At 36.1% G+C, this 23076-nt stretch overlaps 1 protein-coding gene across 3 annotated transcripts in view; it reads left to right on the top strand.

The window, feature by feature from the left end:
* The window catches only part of CACNA2D1 (calcium voltage-gated channel auxiliary subunit alpha2delta 1), a 509634-nt gene that overhangs the window by 323161 nt on the left and 163397 nt on the right, over positions 1–23076 (top strand). For all 3 annotated transcript variants that reach the window (XM_036247167.1, XM_036247166.1, XM_036247165.1), the window contains exon 6: positions 11841–11970. In XM_036247167.1, the coding sequence (XP_036103060.1) occupies positions 11841–11970 (130 nt within the window). The remainder of the gene's footprint in view (positions 1–11840; positions 11971–23076) is intronic.

The raw sequence follows: 23076 nt of genomic DNA, 5'->3' as shown, positions 1-23076 counted from the left end.
ATTGGGGGAAAAAACTGTAAAATGAATGAAAGAGGTAGATTAGATTAGATTCAAATTCTTCTAGAAATTCTGCTTTATGTTTTGGGGGTTTCTTTTAAAATTTTGAGTCTATTTAGAAAAAATTTTAATGCTATGTGCATGTGAGCACATGCTCATTTTGCAAGGATAGTTTAAACATTGATTCTTAGGATTTTTTTGGAGCATGAATAATTCTCTTGTAGTTTCCGCATCCAGTTCTTTCTTTCCAGAAGTAGTGTATGGCATATATATTTAGAACTTAATAATCATTAAGTTTGGAGAATTCAGTGCAGTATGTGGGTATTTAAATCTATCTTTTTGTACAGAGATGGAGAGTGAATTGTTTTGAATGATTTCTCAACCTTTCTTTGCTCGCACATGCATATCAGTTTTAAAAATGTACCTCCCTCTATGAGAATAATTACTTATAAATTCTTTGTATTTACTACTTAACTAGTATGTGTTGATAAAGCTCAAAGGGACTTCAAAATCTTTGTTTAGTGAAATTTTACAAAGTATTGGTTTAAAGTGGCATACAATTAAAAGTCACTAGAAGAAAAAGTGTAAACTGAATGCTAGTTATTAAATGCCTTTGTTAATTATGATGACTTCAATTGCCATTGGAAATACATCAACAGGCTCTATGAACACATTATATTATTATCAATACTAAATATAAATTGTATTTAAAATAGTCTTCTTGAGCCCTGCCCATGTGGCTCATTTGATTGAGGTCATCTCATGCAAAAAGAGGTCACCCAGTTAGATTCCCAGTCAAGGCACATGCCCAGGTTGCAGGCTTGAACCCCAGTAGTGGGCATGTAGGAGGCAGCCATTCAGTGTTTCTCTCTCATCAATGTTTTTATATCTCTCCCTCCCCTCTCCCTTCCTCTCTCTCTAAAAATCAGTAAAAACATTTTTTTAAAAATAGTCTTTTTGCACCATTTTGCCTAATTAATAAAATTACTGTTTTTATCTTATAATGAGGTTGAAGAAGAGCTAATTCTGGGAATAAACAGAAGCATCATCTCTGTCATTTTCTCGTTGTTCAGTGCAATTCCCATTGCTAGAATTTCATCTTTTTTTTTTTTGGTACGTGCCCCTCGCGGGAACAGAACCCTGGACTCTCTGGTCTGCAGGTCAACTCTCCAACCACTGAGCCAAACCAGCCAGAGCCTAGAATTTCATCTTTAATTGTTATTAATTTGTGGATATTTTTAAAACTACTTGTCCATATAAAATAGGTCAAACCAGAAAAGATAATATGTAAATTGCCAATAAGGTATAGAATACTACATTGAAAGTGACGGTAGCAGTGGGAAGGCAGCTGCCTACTTGTCGGTGTGGGGAATTGCCCCTTTCTCCTGTGGTGCCTGGAGTGTAACAGGTGACCGAAGATCAGCTCACACACAGTAAGGCAGGAGGAGGGGGAGTGCTAATGTCACTCTCTGTAGTAAATATTAGTAACCTTTCTGTTTTTCTCTTATCATTATTGTTGAATGTATTACAGATGTCCCCCCCTTGTTTCACCCATTGACCCCCCCCACTTTGGTTTAATCTCTTCCCTTCCTCCCTCCCACCTTACTCCTTCCCTTTGAGATTCCTGAGTCTAACAACCAATGTGTACTTCTTAATCCCTTCACCTTTCTCTCCCATCCGCCTAACCCTCTCCCATCTGACAACCAACAAAAAGTTCTCTGTATTCTATGCGTCTGTTTCTGTTCTGCTCGTTCATTTGGTTTGTAGATTCAAATGTTGATAGAGACGTATTTATTGCCATTTTATTGTTCATATTTTTGATCTTCTTCAAGAAGACCCTTCAACATTTAATTTAGCTGGTTTGGTGGTGATAAAATCCTTTAGTTTTTCTTGTCTGGAAAACTCTTTATATGTCCTTTGATTCTAAATGATACTTTTGCAGGACAGAGTAATCTTTGTTGTAGGTCCTTGCTTTTCATCACTTTGCATATTTCTTGCCACTCCCTTCTGGCCTGTAAAGTTTCTTTTGAGAAATCAGCTGACAGTCTTATGGGAGCTCCCTTGTAGGTAACTAACTACTTTTCTCTTGCTGCTGTTAAGATTCTCTCTTTGTCTTTAACCTTTTTCATTTTGATGATGGTGTGTCTTGGTGTGGGCATCTTGGGGTTCATCTTGTTTGGGACTCTCTGTGCTTCCTGGACTTGTATGTCTGTTTCCTTCACCAAGTTAGGAAAGTTTTCTGTAATTATTTTTTCAAATAAGTTTTCAATTTCTTGCTCTTCTTTTTTTTCTTCTTCTTACTACACCTACTATAAATAGGTATAAGTTCTGTTTTATTTCAACCCTCCAGTGAATTCTTTTGGAAACAACTGATAGATAGTGTATTTATTTTCATTTAAGGTCTTATAAAAAAGATGGTCTTGACTATCAGTGATATAACTGAAAGAATAAAACCTGTGAAATTGAGAAGAAAAGTCTAACATTTTCATCCATATGCACTTACAAATTATCTGTTTGACTGACTGATGTCTGTAGCTTTATGATATGAATATATTGCACTAAATTAAAATATAGATTCTTAAGAACAAAGGGTTTGGTCACTGAGACTCTAATGGTAAATGCTTCTTTATACCAGCATTTCACCATCAAAATTTTCTTGCAGTTAGTTGGCAGTAAGAAAAAAACAAAAACAAAAGCTCTGTAGACAATTTGCTTTAAGTTAAAATTCATAGATTTCAGAATTAGAATTTTTAGAGCTAGAAGGAACCATACAGATCTTGTTTTCCTCTATGTCTTTAAAAAAAAAAATCTAAGGAGACATAGCAAGGATTCATAGAGTTGGAATGAGATTGAGAACCTGGATTCCTGACTGAGGCACTGCCTGCCCATTTAAAATTGCTTCCAATGTTTATCCCAGAAAAAAAGCATAAGTTTTGGGACCAGAAAACATGGATTCACCTTTATTTATTTATTTACTCAACAAATAAAGTTCATATGGCAAACACATACAGTTCTAAGTGATACACTAGGTGCTAAGGTTACAACTGAATCATGTCAATGGGATCTCTTGCCCTCAAGGAACTTTATTTTAGGCTGTCAGACAACAAACATGGGCAAATAAAAAGTTAAATAATTCAAGTAAAGTAGTGCTCTGAGGGTAGTAAATAGGGCGATAGTGTCAAGATTCTGTGGGGGATAATTTTGATGGGGGAATGTCCAAGACTGTTTTTCGACTGAGACCTGAAGAACAATTTGATGCCATGAAAGCAGACCAGGGGAAACCCTATCCAGCAAGAGAAACAGCCAGTTCAAGGAAATCTAAACCAGGAAGAGCATGACGTGTGTAAGGAGCAGAAAACAGGCTACTGCGCTAGGAACATACTGAGCCAGGAGAAGCAGCATGGGAGAGCTGGATGAGTGGTCAGGCAGGATATGGATCCTAGGGAATCATAAGCAGGCCATAGAGAGGTTTTCATTTTACTGTCAATATGGTGGGATCTTGGAGTTCTGGAGCCTGGGCTCTTGGACTGGACCTTAGTTGTGTGGCATTAGCAGGTCTTTGTCTCAGATATAAAGGGAAAGTAATTGATCTTTCCACCTTGAAAAGTTTTTTTTTTTTTAAAAAACTTTTTAGCTCTAGCAGTATTTTGAAAAGTGTATTTGTCTATTATAATATTTATAGTATAAAATTTGCTTTAAAATTTTTAGAAATAGAATGATCTCATTGAAGTGTATATATATATATATATATATATATATATATGGTTTCCATGAAGTTGTGCTATATTGAACTTTTGGACTATCTGAAATCCAATAGTAATCATCCCCAAAATTTAGTTCACATATTTATTAAAAGAAAAAAAGAAATATGTGTGTATTTTCATAGTATTGCACCCCGCTCTAATGCTGGTGATTTGGAAATCTCACACTATCCCTGGAATTTAAATCAGCCCCCTAATCTTCTTGTCATCAAATTTACCTGTATTGTGATTTTAATGGCCCTTATTCTAATTGTGCTAGGCCCTGGAATAGGTGAGTCATCCATCATGCAAACTAAAAATGCATCTGTTTAATTTGAAAATGTTCTCAGATTGTGTATTCCAACTTTATTATTATTATTATTATTATTATTTTGTTGTTAATCTTCACCCGAGGATATTTTATCCATTGATTTTAGAGACAGTAGCAGGGAGGGAGGAGGGAGATAGCTAGAGAGAGAGAAAAACATCAGTGTGAGAGAGACACATTGATTGGTTGCCTCTAGCACATGCCATGACCAGTCCTGGGGAATCAAACCTGCAGCTCAGATATGTGTCCTTGACCGGAAATGGGGAATCCAACCCATGATCCTTTGGTGAATGGGCTGACGCTCTAACCACTTAGCACACTGATCAGGACTATTCTAACTTTTTAAAATATTATCCTTGTAACTATTACCAGTAACCTCAATATATTTTATTTAAAGAACGTCTATGTTTGCTTTCAAATTTCATAAACAGGTTATTGCAGTGATCAGTATCATTTTTTACTTAATTTGTTTTTGTGTCGTTTTCATTCCTGTCTTTGTCTGTGTCGTATTTAGAAAATGTATATATTTTTGCTTTACTATGTCCTACAGTATTTTTTAACTTGCTACCGTTTTTTGTTATTGCACAGCTTCGTCTGCTTACTGTTCTTTCCCCACCAAAGTCGGCTTGTTTTAGACTGTTTCTTCCTTCTCTTTTATATATCATAATTAGTAGTAGGAGAATACATGGAGGCTTAACAGTGAATCTAATCCTTAAGAACTATAATTATTTCTTCAATTTTTTTTGATCACTAATGTTATAAACTTACTTTTCATGTTAACTTTAAAACATTCTTTTCTTGCCCGGCTGGTGTGGCTCAGTGAACTGAGCATGGCCCCATGGACTGAGAGGTCCCTGTTGATTCCTGGTCAGGGCATATGCCCAGATGGCAGGCTCGATCGATGCCCAGTAGGGGGTGTACAGGAGGCAGCTGATCCATGTCTCTCTCTCATATCGGTTTCTATGTCTCTCCCTTTCTCTCTCTCTGAAAAATGAATGCAAACATGTTTTAAAAAAACACACATTTTTTTTCTAGTATGTTAAATAAATTGCCTCTGAAGAATTAATGCTCTAGTTTTTTCATAAGGTAAATCTAAAGGGTTATATCATTTTAATTACCTGAAGAACTGGACAAATCTGAATTCATAAAAAATTAACTTCTTCATAAAATATACTATGATTAGCTAAACTTATGTTTTTGCAAAGATAATATTTAAATTTATAATTTAAATTTTGTTCTTCTTATTATAATTCAGTAATTCAAAAGTACAAATATTTAAGTTCTTAATATATAATTTATGCAGTGTCATCCAACTCATATTTTCCTTCTAATTCTCTTCATCCACTCAGTACTTCTGAGTCACATCATCTGCAAAGAGAGAACAGCTGCTTAAACCAGTTAACTCAGGAAACTCAACAGTGTTCTTGTTGCTCTTGTAGCTGGATTCATTGTTTAATTAATATTCAGCCTGGCCTTACAACCGGACCAGAACAGCTATGTCCGGATGAAGGCTCCACAGCCTTTCCTCTCTATTCATTATTTGCTAATTGGTCGTGGTCTGCTGCAACTGCTTTGGTGAATTTCCATTTCTAATTGATGCAGTGATACAGTAAAAAGGAGGCTTTCCTCTGTAGGAGCCAGAACTTGTAATCAGCCTTAACTAATGGGTTAAGACAGAATGCTTGGATTCCAGTGGTGGACTAGTGGTTACAGAGGCAACATTACTTTTTAATGCACAGAGTGATTTCAATAACCTGTTGTAAATAATATGCTTGTAATAGTTGTAAAAAAGAAAAGGATGGCCCTGGCTGGATTGCTCAGTTGGTTGGAGCATCGTCCTTGTACACCTAAAGGTTTTGGGTTTGATGCCTGGTCAGGGCACATACCTAGGTTGCAGGTTCTATTCCTGGTTGGGGCATGTACAGGAAGCAACCCATTCATGTTTCTGTGTCAAATAGACATCTCTCAGTCTTCGCTCTCCCTTCCTCTCTCTCTACAATCAATAAGAAAGTATATCCTCAGATGAGGATTAAAAAAGAAAAGCATGCATTTAGAGGTGGAAATTAAAAAATATATGCACATACAAACTTGGAGAATTGTATACAAAGAAATTACTTATTAAAGAATTTGGTTCATTTCACAAGAGCTCATTCACTTAACTTCATTAGTGAGATAGAAATACCAATTGTAATAATGCTATAGGGGGTCTCAGTGAACCATTCTTTTTTTTTATCCTCACTCGAGGACATTTTCCGTTTTTTGTTCAGGTAGAGTGGGAGGGAGAGAGAGAGAGAAAGAGAAAGAGAGAGAGAGAGAAACATCGATGTGAAAGGGACACATCGAGTGGCTGCCACCCGCACAACCAACCAGGGCCAGTGACAAACTACAACCGAGGTACGTGCCCCTAGCGGGAACCGAACCCGGGTCTTTCTGGACTGCAGGCCGATGCTCTAACTGCTGAACCACACCGGCCAGGGCTCAGTGAACCATTCTTATTCAATATCACCAAAAATAAGAAAGCAGGGGAGCTAAACCTAGCCACAGTGTGATTGTGACCCAAGCTTCTCTGAGCACGTTCACTCGGAATTGTGCAGTGTGATTCAGCTACCTTCTATTGCTGTTTAGGTAAAGTATATAAACTTTTAATTTCTGAACATTTTACTTTCAGTAGAAATAGTTTTAAGTTCATAACATGAAAAAATAAACTATTAAAAACAAATGTGTTATTATGAATACCAATTCTGAGTGTTTACTTTGAGGTAGATATATTAAATACACAAAGTCTGTATTTACAGACTTGTCACAGGCTTATCATTGTGACTTTCCAAATTAAATTCGCTAATACCTACTGCTTGTAAAATTGAATGACCTACCCATCCAACATTGGCCTGCACCTCTTTCTCTGCGTGATCTCATCTATTATTTAATAACTGAAGTTTTGAGACGAATAGTCTGAGAAACTTGTTTCTCAGGTTTCATTTTTGTGTTTCCCCAAATGCATTGGAATACATTTGAGAATCAGTCTGTTCAGTTTCCTTGTACACTTTTGTATAGGATGGTCTGGAGAATTCAGAAAAGATATTTTTGGGGAAATATTAAAATGAAAAACAATAAGCAAGGAAATCCTAATTTCAGGGGAAGTACTTACATTAATTTATTTTTTGTTTTACTTTTTTGTTAATCCTCACCTGAGATATTTTTCCATTGATTTTTAGAGGGAGTGGGGGGAAGAGATGGAGGAAGGGGGAAAGGGGGGAAAGAGAGAGAGCGAGTGCAAGAAGCATAGATGTGAAAGAGACACATCAATTGCTTGCCTCCCACACAACCCCAGCTGGGGAGAGGGATTGAACCTGCAACCCAGGCTGGGAATTGAACCCAAGACCCTTTGGTCTGCAAGCTGATGCTCTAACCATTTAGCGAACCAGCCAGGGCTATTTAATTTTTTAATTAACACATTAAACAATGTATATTAAGTAGCTTTTCCCCAAATTATTTTTTCTCACGTCAATTTCTTTGCATCTAATATTTGCTGTATTTAATTATACAATATAATGATATAATATATTAATATAGATAAAGATATGGGTCATAATAGCATCAGAAACAATAATTTAATAAGTTTAAGAAAATAACTGATTTCATTGAAAAATTTGGATATTTTCATGAAATTATTTCAACTTATGGAGACTATAAAATGGAGTACCATGGAGAACAGCAGTTAGTTTTCCTTAATATATTTAGCAACTGCACATTAAAACTAGTCTTAATACATGATTATACAAGTTAAGAAGTACATTATTATTTTAACATTGTTTCTAAAAGCCCTATGTGATGATTTATAAGTGAAAGAATCTCTATAAACTGTATTAAAATAAATCAGTATACTTAAAATTGTAATTTTTAGGTGTGAGAGAATTCAGAGGAAATATAAACAATTTTCACCTTAGTATGATAATCGTATAATGCTTACTTGCACTCCAGAAAGGACTTCAAAGAAAAATTAATACATTTTCTGATTAAAATATAATACCTACTCCTTGTATTATTGTAAAAAGCAAAAGAACATAAACATAAGTACATTTATATCTCATAACTGCAAAACCAATAATAATGCTGATAACATTTACTATATACTCATCCAGGCATACATCCATTTACCTCTTCTTCCTCTCAAAATAAATAGACCTTTTTTTTGTTTTTCTAAATATTTACTTCAAAAAAATTTTTTTTTTTTTATTGATTCTACAGAGAGAGGAAGTGAGAGGGAGAGAGAAACAGAAACATCGATGAGAGAGAACATCGATTGGCCACCTCCTGCATGCCCCTCACTGGGGATCGGGCCCACAACCCGAGCATGTGTCCTGACCGGGAATTGAACCAGCAACCTCTTGGTGTATGGTTTGACGCTCAACCATTGAGCCACACCAGCTGGACAACATTTACTTTTTAAACTTTAAATAATTTTAAACAAATATAACATATATATATTCTCATGTAATACTCTTTTATATTGTATCCATCATTATTGTGACCATTTTACTATTGTTGGGCAATTAATTTTTTTCCAGATTTAGATATTAAATGGCATTTCTATAAACGTTAATGTAAGTAAATTCTTCTCTTTGCACTACCAACTAAATATTTTTTTTAATGATTTTTATTTATTTATTATTATGTTTTTGTAAAAGGTATTGTTTTTTTAAAAAAAGTTTCAGGGTTGTGTAAACTTGAGAACAGTGTGCTAAACACTTTCCTTTAGTGAAGCTTACCTGAGAGCCTTTGATATGCCAGTGCACTTCGTTATATTCTCTTTATCGAAGAATCTAACAGGCAGCATTTTCCCAATTTATTTCAGTATGGAACTAACCCCTAGAGTATCGTGAGGGCCTGTTGTCTTTTATTATTATTATTTTTTTCTTTATTGATTTTAGAGAGAGAGAGGAAGGGAGAGGGAGATAGAGGGAAACATTGATGAGAGAACACATTGATTGGCCACCTCCTGCATGCCCCCCACTGGGGATCCGGCCTGCAATCTGGGCATGTGCCCCGACCAGGAATCAAACTGGTGACCTCATGGTGCATGGGTCGATGCTCAGCCATTGAGCCACACCAACCGGACGGGCCTGTTGTCTTTGAAACATCCTTTGACAGATATTACTTGTCACATTACCATTTGCATGCATGGTAATACTAAAACTGGCTTATACATGACAATTTTAGGTATCCATTAATATGCTTACTACTAATCAATCCTAATTTTTTCATGAGTAGTTCTACTAAATAAAAATGTATGCCTAGTTTAAACTACTGATACTTTAAAGCACTGGACTTCCAGTTTTAGTGTTTATCAGAATCACCTGGAGGGTTTATTAAACTACAGCCTGCTCAGCCCCTCCATGGTCTGGTTGACGAGGTAGGTCCTAGGTGGTGCCCCAGAGCCTGCGTTCTAACAAGTTCCCATGGACGCTGCGTCTCAGAGGACCACACATTGAGAAACCACTGCTTTAAAGTAAATGTTGAGATTTTTCACTAATTCAGAAAGTTTTCAGCTGAGAAGAATAACGACATCATCTTACTAGTTGGAACCCTCTTTACATTCATGTTATTAATGGAAGTATTTTGTTTTCATCTGCCTTTGCCTTATTCAAGTCAGTAGTGCCTGGGAATAGACACCCTTAGAATGGGGGGTGAGTTTTAAAGTGTATTAAAATTCACAGTTGAATCCAAAGATGAACTCGGTTATCATTTTCATTCTTTCCTTTATGAACAATCGCAGTCAAGGCAGGTGTATTGGGTTCAGCATTTGATTTCGCTCTGCTGCTTCTCTTCCTTGTAATCTTCATCACTCTTTTCTTGTCCTTCACGTGACACACACTTAACCTCTGTTTTAGAAGACTGTAATTTGTGATTTATGCATGTAGGTATGTTGCTAAATTTTAGACTTTCAACACTACTATTTCGTCATTTTGTATATTCAATTTGTTAATGGGGGAGCAATTATATCTTTGTGACTTTCATATAAGTAAAAAAAAATAGTGATCTGTTTTCAGATATTTTTATCAATGACAAATCACACATACCCACATGTATTTGCATACACCCTGTCATATCTAACTAAACCACAAATTTCACAATATAGTTCTCTCCCTTATGTAGAGTGTATTTTCATATTTTTTTTCTTTATGTTTTATTTAAAAATGATTTGGTCATGATCTATTATATTGATTATACTACCTAAGGATGGGTTGGACCTACAGCTTTAGAAGCCACTGTTAAAGAAAACAAAAAGCCACCTTTCTCATATTTGTGTATAAATAATCTTTTTGATGTGGCAAATTCCCTAGAGAAAAAGTACGTGTGTGTGTGTGTGTGTGTGTGGTATCAACATATCTCAGGATGCTGATGTGTTATCTGGCCGTATAAATTTTCAGAGCCATATGAAAAGTTGAACACTGTCACTTTTTTGTTGTTGTTAATCTCCACCAAAGGATACTTTTCCATCGATTTTTAGATAGAGTGGAAACGAGGGAGGGAGGGAGGGAGGGAGAGAGAGAGAGAGAGAGAGAGAGACATTGATGTGACAGAGACACATCGGCTGGTTGCCTCCCCGCACAACCCCAACTAGGGCCAGGGAATGAACCTGCAACCCAGGTATGTGCCCTTGACCGGGACTCAAACCCGAGACCCTTGAGTCTACGAGCTGATGATGTCACTGCTCAGCCAAACTGGCCAGGGCACTGTCGCTTCTTCATAGACCTGCTGACTTGATGTTTGCTGCATATTCTTCCAGCCCCTCTGAGATCTGGTTGCCCACTGATGCTGGGCAGGTGCACGACTGCAGTGTGCTGCTGAGATAGTTCAATGTTGTGATTTTTTTTCTCAGTTTTGTATTAACTTGGGAATATGAAAAACATTAGTTTCTAAAATGAATGAGTTAATAATACACTTCTGAATTTAATGAAAAATAATTAGGGAAGAGTTAACATAACTATATTTGAACTGAAAAAATTTTTTAACATAATTAATGGGAAAAAAACTGTTTTAGAGATTCATTTTGAATAAATGAGTGAGATTCTTAATTTCTTGCCTGGGGAGGGCAACAGGTATCTAATTCAGTATCTAATGCAGAGTTCAAAGGGGAAGAAAATTCATGTTCAACCTTAAACTCCTGTGGGATCTTCCTGAATCATTATTGATTGGATTTTGGCTCCTACCTTGGGAGACAAATTGTTTAAAGTTAGGAGTTGATTGTACTTAGAGTTACAATCAATCTCTTTTATTATACGTTCTTTTTTAAAACAAAATTTCATTCACCTGGGAACCATGCTGAGTCAAGGAGCCTGACATAAAATAAACCCTCATCGCTCTCTTTTCAGTCACACGGACCATTAGTTGTCAAACCCAGAATTCTCCTCAACTGCATAACATACATTTGGTAAGATAAAAGCATGGTTTTTTCTAAGGGGATAGTTTCAATCTGGTTGCATTGTAAGACACTCATCCTATTCTTTAAATGTACATGTTAATAAGTATGGATGCTGGGAGCCTCTGGTGCTGTCAGGATGATCCTGAGAAGTGACTCCACCACTGAGGAGGTTAGGAGAGAAGTCAGGCTATAGTGTGAATACATCTGATGTCATTGTGGGACTACACTGAAAAATATTCTTCTAGTTCCTTTTTTGAAGAATATGCATAAGGCAGATGACATGATGTGAGAACATCTGTGTTAGCATAAGTTGTAATATTCTGTTTGTTGTCTGTCTTCCCCTGTATAGACTGAAAAGAATGACAGTGAGCCAGGCAGCCAGAGGATAAAACCAGTTTTTATCCATGATGCGAATTTTGGACGACAAATCTCCTATCAGCATGCAGCAGTGCACATTCCCACCGACATCTACGAGGGCTGTAAGTGCAAGCATGTGAACCACTGTTCAAACACCGTGTTCTTATCTATCTTATGTATCCCGTTTTTTTTAAAAAAAGGAGCTAATATGGTACTGTTTCATTTACATGTCATTTAAGAGTCTGTGGTAAACTCTGATTTGTGTATAAGAAGAAACCTCATTTTCATGAGCTGTGTATGTTCAGATGGCCTCACTACTTGTAGGAGAGTCTGCATCCATGGAGATCCCTGCTAGTCCGTTGTTTAGTAAGTAATTCTGCCTTCCCAAATGCATCGGCAACTTAAAAAGTATTAGATATATTCTTAAAAAATCAAAACTATGTAGCAAAAGTGCACACATGCAAACATTCTTACACAAACACACGAACTGATAAAGGAAATGAGGTGTATATTTTAGACCTCAGGTCCTTATCACATCTTATGTTTTTAAGTCTCTCTCACTCTCTCTCTCTGCCTTACCTTAGGGGCATAGGTCAGAGATACCTCCTTCCTAATATACTGTGGGCTCAAGGTAAAAAGATGTGTTGGGGAAAGGAATAATCAAAAGATCCAAAGAAGTAGAAAAGCACTAAATGGACAATCTGATTGCAAAGCCTTCACTGTGAGAAAGGGAGGGAGTTAGGGAAGATGCAGGGGAGGAAGCTTGTACCATTGATGTTTCTCAGAAACCTGTATGTAACCAAGGCAGAGCCTGAGAATTCTATGAATTTTCCTAAGGACAGCCCAGTCATCCACGAGGACTAGCTGTGGCCAGCAGGGTCTTTGTTCAGTCATAGCTCTGGTCTTCGATGTTACCCATTCTCCAATCTGCTTACTCTCAGTGCCCCCTCAGACCCTGTCTTCTCACATAAAGTGGGAAGGAGAAGGAACCACATGCCACTTTTAAAAGCATGTTTCTCGGGTTCCCCTTAATTCGAAAGGCTAGAGGGTCCTGGGTGTCAGGAGTGTATCCAGGGTTCTGGAGCGAAATGGCCTAAGTTCAAATCTAAATATTAGTAATATTGTTTCCATAGGCAAATCTTTAGATGGCTGGGCAAGCATTTTCTCACCTATAAAATGGGGGTAAGATTACTAACCCAAAATGTCATTTGAGAATAAAGTAAGTTAATATATTTAAGTCTGCAGTACCAGACTTAGTGTTTCTTTTTTTTTAATCCTCACCCAAGGATATTTTCCTATTTATCTTCAGATAGAGTGGGACAGAGATAAAGGGGAAGAGAGAGAGAAGCATTGATGTGAGAGGGACACATCGACTGGTTGCCTCCTGGACTACCCTGACCAGGGCCAGGGATAAACTGCAACCATGGTACGTGCCCTTGGCCAGAATCGAACCCGCAACTCATTGGTCCACGGGCCGACACTCTACTGCTGAGCCAAACCAGCCAGGGCATGCTCTTAGTGTTTCTAAGTGTTTGCTGTTAAAAGTAATTCTAATTAAAGTTTGTTTAGGCACAAGATTAAGCACAAGGACTAATATAAATTACCTTTTTTTTATTCACTGTGAGATTATTTGTTGTTTAAAAGGAATTTTTAAGTACATGTATGTTTCTTTTCATAACATAAATTTCACCTATCAATATATTTTATTCATTTATTTTGATTCTTCTTTAATGTTTTTAAAAGTGCATGTTGTTTTCTTCCTATCAATTTTTTAAAGATATTAAACATACAATACTCTCTACATATAATAGATACCAAATGGTGTGTATAGGTAGCTTTTGAAAATTAAACATAATTTGACTTCTTTATAATCCAATTTACCCTATTAATTGCAAGACCTTTTAGAAATTATCTGGATTTAGATTTAGATTTTTTTTTTTTACTCCCACTATTTTGTTCTTTATTGCAAATATTTGATATTTGCAATTATATTTTGTAACTTTTTTATTTTTATTTTTTATTGATTTTAGAGAGAAAGAAGGGAGAAGGAGAGATAGAAACATCAATTGGCTGCCTCCTGCATGCCCCCCCTGGGGATTGGGCCCACAACCTGGGCATGTGCCATGACCGGGAATTGAACCCGCGACTTTGGTGCATGGATCGCCACTCAACCACTGAGCTACACCGACCAGGCATATTTTGTAAATATTATAGCAACTATTCTGACAATACTGAGCTCTATGACTATGTTTTTTGTTATAAAAAATATTATTTCACCCACTTATTTTGTTTCAAATATTTTATCACCTGTTGTTTGTTGGTATGTCAACAAGGCAATAATCTTATTACTTTATCTTTCTATTGAATTTACATTAGAAAAACAAAATGGATGGATATAGAAATTCTGAGTCAAAACATTTTTTTGTGGCCCTGGCTGGTGTAGCTCAGTGGTTGGAGCTTGGGTCCCTGTACCTGAAGGTTTGAGGTTTGATCCCAGGCCCAGTTGGTGCATGTGCAGGAGGCAACCAATCAGTGTGTCTCTCTCACATAGATCTCTCTCTCCTTCTCTCTCCCTTTCCCTCCTTCCCTCCCCTGTCCCCTCCTTCTCTTCCTTCCACTCTCTCTAAAAATCAGTGGAAAAAAATACCTTTGGGTGAGGATTAACAATACAAACACACACACACACAGACACACACACACACACACACACAAAATTCCACATATTTTGTCAATGCTCTGTATGTAGGTAGCATGGCTCTGTTTTCCAACTTGTGTTACTATGTCAAACAAACTTGAATCCAACTTGAACGTGTTGTCAATGTGTTGGAAAGCTTTTACGATTCTGTTTTGTTACCTCTTATTTGACTTTTTTTTTTTTATTCCTGAAATTCAGTACTTTATAAATGTCAACAAGATCTTCCAAGTCAATGGTATTTTCCAAGTAGATTTAATCTGTGAACACTTTGTTTAAAAATATATATTTACATGGAAGAGTTGTCGGTAAAGATAAATTTAAAAAAAACTATAATCGAAGCAAATGTGGTATGACCAGAACACTGCCTAGTTATCCTCTTATGTTCTGTAATAGGAAGCCAGCATGTGGGCTGGTCCCCACGAGGGTGCCTGCAGGGGGCAGCAGATCTGTGTTCTCTCTTTCCTTCTCCCTTCCTCTCTCTAAAAAATCAATTTAAAAAACACATACAATTATTTCAACAATGGGAAGCCTTCTTTCTGTTCGTCTACTATTGGTAGTCAAAACAGTCTCTGGGCAAGTTCATAGATCAGCGATTTTCAGCTGGTGTGCTGCAAGAATTTTTAAAACATGCAACATACCTGACTACCTACTCGGAGCCTCTGACCTCGTCCCCCTTAGACTGTCAAAGAAAAAAAATGACAACAGCCAACACAGCAATAGGCGTTCGGTGTGAATGAATCAAAATCACACCTGTTTTTGTCAGGTCGGCAAAAAAAATGTAATATACTTTTTGGTGTGCTGCAGAATTAGTAATGAGATTGTGTGTGCCAGGAGATGAAAATGGTTGAAAATCGCAGTCATAGATTATGGTTTGATTGCCCTGCCCAAAGAAAGCAACAATGAAAAGATTAAGTGTACTGGATTTTAATTAGTCTCTGGTGGATCTAGCAGCTTGGGGAAGGTGGTGGTTGTTTCTGAGAGCTGTGTCCCTGCGCACCCTCCACCTCCCCCCTTCCCCTGGCCACAGCTTCATTATTTTCAGGACATGGGCACCTTGCCTATTATAACTTGAGAAAAGGACTGCTTGAGCTTACTTTCTGGACTATGTAGCACCAGATGCACCACTGCGGCCCTTTCATGGTACACAGACTAGGCTGCCCGACCTCACTGGCCTGTTCTCCCTCCAGCTCCTTCCCTTCAGATACACAAAATATTCACACTCCCTTGCACTTATATTCATGTAAGCAGCAGTCTTTTTACCACTCTGTAGGTACATTTCTTTGAAGCCCAGGCAGTCCAGTAGTAATTATCCAGAAATCCTCACATTTTCTGTTAAGTCCTCAATGCAGGATACCAGACCTACTTCACACATTTTAAAAATAGGCATTTTTCTTCTAAAAGCCATGTGCCACAATGGCAAAAGTTTTAATATTGCATACATATTTAACATAGAAAAGGAAAGTCTCCAACAATAGCACACCCTGAAGCTAATCAGTTTGGAGCATAGTCCTGTAGAATAGTTTTTGAATTGCAGACACTAACTAAGGAAGTAGCCCAAATGGGATTTTTCATACTGTTCTTCAGCTTACCTTCCCATCCTGACTTATAATAGAGAAATATTTTTGTTAAACTATTAAAAGGCTAAAAATAGAGAAGAGGAAGATGTCTCTTTAGGAGTCGGTTACCCAGAGAATGTAAAAACAAGATCACCTTGCTTAATTTTTCAATGGGATGCTGTTTAAGAGGAAGACATAAGTGAAAAATACATTTTTTATGGTTTATATGGATAAGTAGAACCCAAACTAATTAGAACCTAATTTAGCAGCATGGTAAATTACCTTGTGCATACCTTTTACAAATACCAAAGGTCAGTAGACTTTATAATTCCATTGACCTGATTAATAATAACAATAACAATTGATTGAGTTTACTAATTGCTTTACTCCATGCTCAGCTTTCTTAATATAATATGTTATTTATTTACTATAATTTTGTTAAAATAAATAATTTTGAAAAGGGGGAAACTGAAGTGAAATCTTTAATGAAAAGCCACAATGTTTGTAAGAAATGGGATCAGATGTCAAATAAATTCAAATTCCAAACTTTATTCTTTTAATCACTCTGAGACATCGTATTCCTGATACTTTAGTTCTGAGATAATTTTGACTTGGTTATATTATTTCAGAGCCAGGATTGTCCACAGACATTAGTAATATACTTGCATATAAGAATCTTTATTTTCTTATTTTCTCTATTTTTTTAGTTAAAATTACATTCATAACTAATGTCTTCATCTATTTTATACTGACATGAAATCTGACACACAAAATATCTTTTAATATTTTTAAAGATATTAATTGTCACATAGTATACACATAACTTTATTTAATATCCTACAGGGGTTTTGACTTTATATAAATGTTTTTCTTTCCAATTTTGAGGAAACTATTTGTAAACAACTGCAGAAGATGACTCTAGTTATCTCAGAGAATAAAAAAAAAAATATTGCTTTACTTTGAAAATGAATAAGAAGATATTTAAATAGAGATTTTCAGAACTCATGAGACACTTAGGTATACGGCATACATTTTTTAAAAAAGGAAAAGTGGCTCTACCTTTGGATTATTTATTTAGTTCTATTTATCTTAATATTGGCTTTTCCTTCTTGGCTGAAATCTCATCAGTACGACTCTGACCCTGTCTGGCCTGTAGTCCTTTAAAATTCATACCCAGTGTTATGGGCTCTGAGTAAATGACACAAGTAAAATCAGGAATGTTAACAAGTTCTTGAAAATTTAATAATTACTGGTATTCTTTATGCAGTTCATCAGCACATACCAGATTTGCAGTATTATGCTAGGTTTCGGAATGTAAGAAATGTGGAAATGTAGCTTAATTGAAGGCTTAGCTGAAGGAAACAGCTTCTTTCACTTAGAGACAATTGTGTAGCTATGTTCTCATAATAACTCTCATGTTCTGATTTCCCAAAGGCAATTACTTGAGTCCCTTGAATTGAAATGTGATCATTTTTGCTCAATGAAATATTTAAAGTTTTAGAATAGTGTATGTAATTAAAACCTTATTCGAAAGTTTTTATTTTTGAGAACTTCACAGGTTGACACTTTTAAAGCAAAGCAATTACCAAAAATCTTAAGATGTTTAGCAGGAAATCACATACTCTTTCAACTGAGATTCTGATAAGTAGAACAACTCAATCAACATTTCTCATTTAAAAAAAACCGAGCATGGCATTAGTTCAAGATTACTTGTTTTGCACAGAGACCAACAGCTGAACATATATAAGCATTAATAGTTTTTATACTTCAAAACCTGCTGCTTCTGTGATGTAAATCCCAAACCAGAAGTCTATCACAAGAAATATGCCAGGCAAGCCCCAAAGAGGAAATTTCCATCAGTGTATAAGGATTTATGTAAACAGGAACAATTAAAAATTTTCTCTGCATATTTTCCTCTAGGATTTCTTTCATCTGTTCCTAACTGTACCACTGAATGATCAAAAAAGAAACTAACTAGTATGGAATATATTTAACTAGAAAAGAAAAATTTAAAAAGTTATGGAGAAAGATATAGAAAGAGGGTACCCTCTCTTTATATTTTTCCAAACGGTACTTACTACTCTTTAAAGATCCCAATAATTTTATCTCAGCTCATTCACTTCTCAAAGTACTTTTATAAAGTTTATCTATTAGGTCTAAATTTGTATCTCACACTGTTTTGAGATAATTAGGTTAATGTACCAGATGTTGTAAATAATAATAAATATAAAATTAGAAGGAAGAGTGCAGACCTCAAAAATATGCTAGGTTTTACAGCATTGATAGGAACCCTCCTTGGGCTACCACCGTTGTCCCAGGCATACCATTCCTCCTCTGTTCTGGCTAACGTTTCCAGTATCACATTTTATGACGGTAAAGCAGATTATGTAATTCTTCCTACAAAAAACATCATAGCTTTCCATTTCTGTAATGAACTGAATGTTTGAGGTCTCCCCAAACATGTTGAAACCCTAACTCGCAATGTGTTAGTTAGTGGAGCTGAAGCCTTTAGACGGTAATTAAGGTTAGATGAGGTCATGAAGCTAGAGCAGGATTGGTGTCCTGCCTCCATTGTGGGATTGGTGTCCTTGCAAAAGAGAAGAGAGATCAGAGCATCCTTTTGAATGTGCACAGGGAGGTCATGTGCACGCATAGCAAAATAGTGGTCATCTGCAGCACAGGAGAAGAGACCCCACTAGGAGCTAGGTCTCTCAACACCTTCATCTTGACTTCCCAGCCTCCAAAACTGTAAGAAATGTCTGTTGGTTAAGCCACATAGTCTATGGTATTTTGTTATAGCAGCTCAAACTAAGATAATCTCAAAGTAAAAAGTGAGGTCTTTGCAGTTATCCATCCACAAAGCTGTACATGGTAAGGCCGATGATGCTCCACCTGCTCCCTTCCTCTTTGCTCACTCTGTTCCCTCTGCCTACAACCTTCTTACCTAGATGCCTTCATGACTCTTATGCTTACCCACTACAGGCTTCTGCCACAGTGTTGTCTTATCCACAAAGCCTTCCCTATCAACGTATTTTAGTATATCAACTCCCCAATTCCTAACCTATGGACTACCTATAACCCTTTCCTGTTTTATTTTTGTCTAGAGCGTCCATCATATAATATATTCCATTTGCTTAATTGTTGTTTATTTTATACCCTTCTTCCATCCACTTGAATGTAAGCTCCATGAGTGCAGCGGTTTTGGTCTATTTAGTCAGTGTTATATTGCCATTATTTGGAAAAGTGTGACACATGGTCAATAAATATTTGCTGAATGGAAGAATAAATAATGTCAGAGGTAAAATAAAGATAACATTTTTTGCCCTGGCCGGTTTCGCTCAGCAATTAGAGCGTCGGCCCACGGACCAGAGAGTCCCGGGTTCAGTTCCCGCTAAGGGCATGTACCTTAGTTGTAGTTTATCCCAGGCCCCAGTGGGTGTCGTGTGGGTGGCGGCCAGCCCATGCGTCTCTCTCATGGTCGATGTTTCTCTCTCTCTCTTCCTACTTCTCTTCCTCCCCCCGTATCTGAAGATAAGTGCAAAAAATGTCCTCAGGTGAGGATAAAAAAAAGAAAGGGAAAAAAAATAAAACATTTTTGCATTTAAACTATTATAGATGTCCCCCATTTTGCACTGTAAAGGAAAATCATAATTTTCTGAAATATAAAATAGGATAAAGGAGAATATGTAAAATTAGAGTAATACTAATACTATATATATATGTGTGTGTTCACTGAATATACTAGTAGTAAATATATAGTAAACTAAATAAATATACTAATACTGACATATTATAAAAGTGAATTAGTGAGTATAAAGTTTATACTTGACCTTTTAACTTACTGGGAAGCTTTATAATATATTTAATAATATTTTTTGAAAATAATATTTTAATATTGTATGTTTCATAGCTAATTTACATTTATATTGTTATTTTATCATGGTGAAGAAATAAATAAATAAATTGCCGTATCTCTTCATTATTTCCTCATGATAAAACATAAAACGTCATATTAGAAGGTCAAAACTACTGATAACTTTTATTTATATTGCAGATTAATGCCAATTCAGATTTATACTAGCAATGAACTTGTGCCCTTGTAAATAATGTTTTGTCACTGTATAGACTTTTTTTTTTCAGCTATAACATCTAACATCATGTATTTCTTTTTCTGTACTGGGTTCTCTGTTGTTTTCTGTGCTGATATTTATCACAGATATTAATTTGGAACAAGATACAGTGATACAAAATGATTTAGCAGTAATATGTTCTTAAATTTTTTCTTTTTTTTTTTTTTTCTATTTTTTTAAACCAGATAATTTACCAAAAAAGAAAAAAGGTTCTACAATTCTGGAGAATGCATCATTCCATGCTATAGGGTTGTATGTTTAACTTCTGAAAAAGTGAATGCTTCAAAAAGCTGTCCGTAAAGCTGTCATGTTTATGATAAAACAAAGTAGCAAAGTAGCTGTTCTTTCTTATTTTAAAATGCTATATCAATTAGAATATAAAGCCTTGATCTGAATCATGGAAACAGAAACCTGGTAAGTGCTAAGAAAGGGAACTCTTAAGAAGTACAACTGATTCTGTAACAAAGTGATCATCCCTTGTTTAAAAAAAAGAATTCGCTTAAATAATTAACATTAGCCCTCATTAGGAGTAGGGCCATAAAATAGTAAGAACATCATAAAAAAGACATTGAGGACAAGCCCGAGGTATAAAATATAGATTTTAGGCTGGGGTAATTTGATCAGATTGAGTAAGAACGGCCCAAAGAGAAGCAATTCCTCCTCTGAGGTACGGTTTGTACTTACTTTCAATGCTTTTCTCTAATAATGTTTCTGTAATATATGCGTTTCAAGAGAGTGATATAGTATTCATTTTTTGATAGGGAAATGTTGAACACAGGTAAATCCAAATGATCTTACAGATACTGGTTCTTGAATTCATTTAGGATTTCAGAGTAACGAATTAATCAGTAATAATGATTTTATTGGTTTTGTAAATTGCTGTGGACTGAATTTTCCCCACCAAAGTCAATATAATGCCCAATGTAATTGACTTGGAGAAAAGGACACACAGAAGGTTAAGGTTGCACGAGGTCATAAGGGCCAGACCCTAATCTGGTGGTATTATTAGCAGAGGTCCACAGGCCAGGGGAGGAATAGTGTGAGAAGCCAGGTATCTACGTGCCAGGAAGAAAGCTCTCACCAGGAACTGAATAGGCAGTCACCTTGATCTTGGCCTTCCCAGCCTCCAGAACTGTGAGAAAATAAATTTCTGTTGTTTAAGCCTCCCAGTCTGTGCTATTTTGTTATGGCAACCTGAACTTACTAAAACACACATTTATTTCAAAAGGGGAAATGCTATAGGCTTAAAACTCTGGTTTAAAAGAATAAATATCACACAAGCTATAAAAGCGTTGGGTATTTCACACGTTGTATTAAAATATATGGTTTAGAAACATTTGGCTGCTAAATTTGGATTTGCCAGCCTCCTTTTTGCGTTTTAATTCAGAATCTTGGTTTTTGCACTTCCCCTTTAAAGTGGTTGGACTTCAATGCTCACCAAACTCAACAGATACATAAACTTGATTGGTAAGACACTTAATTTGCAATTCTAGGCATAAATAACAACAATAATTAGTTTGATCATTTTCATGGAGAATTCCCTAAGTTATTGAGTGGGTATGTAGGTTCTGCAGATGTAGAGATTGAAATTTATAGTTACTGAAGTCTCATTTTGTTTTTTCATTTTTAAGAGAGGGCAGAAGAATATTGTAAAAGCTGATTGTCCACTCATTCCCTCACAGTGCCCTGTATCCAAAGTGGTGTTAGAGTCATGCCGACAAGTTGTTATTGCTTTTTTACCAGTCTGCAGATAATACTGTCCTGTGCACATTACAAATTGATCACATTTTAGAACACTCTCCCACTGGGTGAATTTGTGAAGCATCCCAGTTCCTTAATTGAAACTTGAGGGATGTTTTAACCCATGATAATATTTAGAATGATAAAACCCCTTTGATTTCCTTGAAAATAAAATTGTAAATTAGCTTTTGTGATAGCTACTATTACAAGGTCCACTTAGCTCTTTTATGGAGACATCTATTATGGTGGTTGCATCTGTCTTCTGTATCACCTGCCATGTGAAATACTCAGAACATGCCACATTCTCTACATATTAAGATCGGTAATAAAATTATATCAAGATTCTTAAGTGGGATAATGGTTTGCTGGCCAAATAAATTTGGGAAATGTTGTATTTTATAGTTCCCTCTTTGGAGATTCATAGTTCACATTACCATGAACAGCTCAGAGAAATTCTGCTAGAAATAAACACAGTTTAAGTTGTTTTACTCAATGTGGTCCACATTTATTTGACCACATAACATTAACATCCCACATGTATATATTTTATTTAATTCACATCATCACTTTATCTAAAAAAAATTTATATTAGCAAGTGGGCACAATACTTTTGATAACATGTATAACTCATTGTGTTTTCTATATGAGTCACTTTGTTGCATAACTGTGACATGTGATTTGTTGCAAAAAATCTTTATTTTGTTAGACTGATGCTTTTTCAGTCAACAAATATAGATAACAATGACTTACCTGATGACTCTAAGATAATAAAATGGCCTTAGTCACTTTTAGTTATATATAAAAAAAAAATCACCCAAAGAAGGTATCAATTCAGAAATTAAAATGTCTGTTCCCATGTAAAAGTTAAAAATCTCAAATTTAAGTTAGTGTCGCCTCTTCTTCCCTGTTGTAGAGGCGAGGTAATGGAAGCCTACAGTGGACAAAGGACAAAGGGGCGGGGCCTTTACAAGCTGCTGTGTGAGTTCTCCTCCCCCCAGGTTGACGCAAGGAGAAGGGAAGGACTAGGATGGCAACTGGGCTGGGTGGCTTAGGGCTGGGCCGCGTAGGTGATGGGTCTTAAAGGTAATTAAACTGACTCTTTCTCTT

This window comes from Molossus molossus, unplaced genomic scaffold (genome assembly GCF_014108415.1).
Source record: "Molossus molossus isolate mMolMol1 unplaced genomic scaffold, mMolMol1.p scaffold_m16_p_7, whole genome shotgun sequence".
Taxonomy (NCBI): Eukaryota; Metazoa; Chordata; class Mammalia; order Chiroptera; family Molossidae; genus Molossus; species Molossus molossus.
This window is presented reverse-complemented; position numbering and strand designations above follow the sequence as displayed.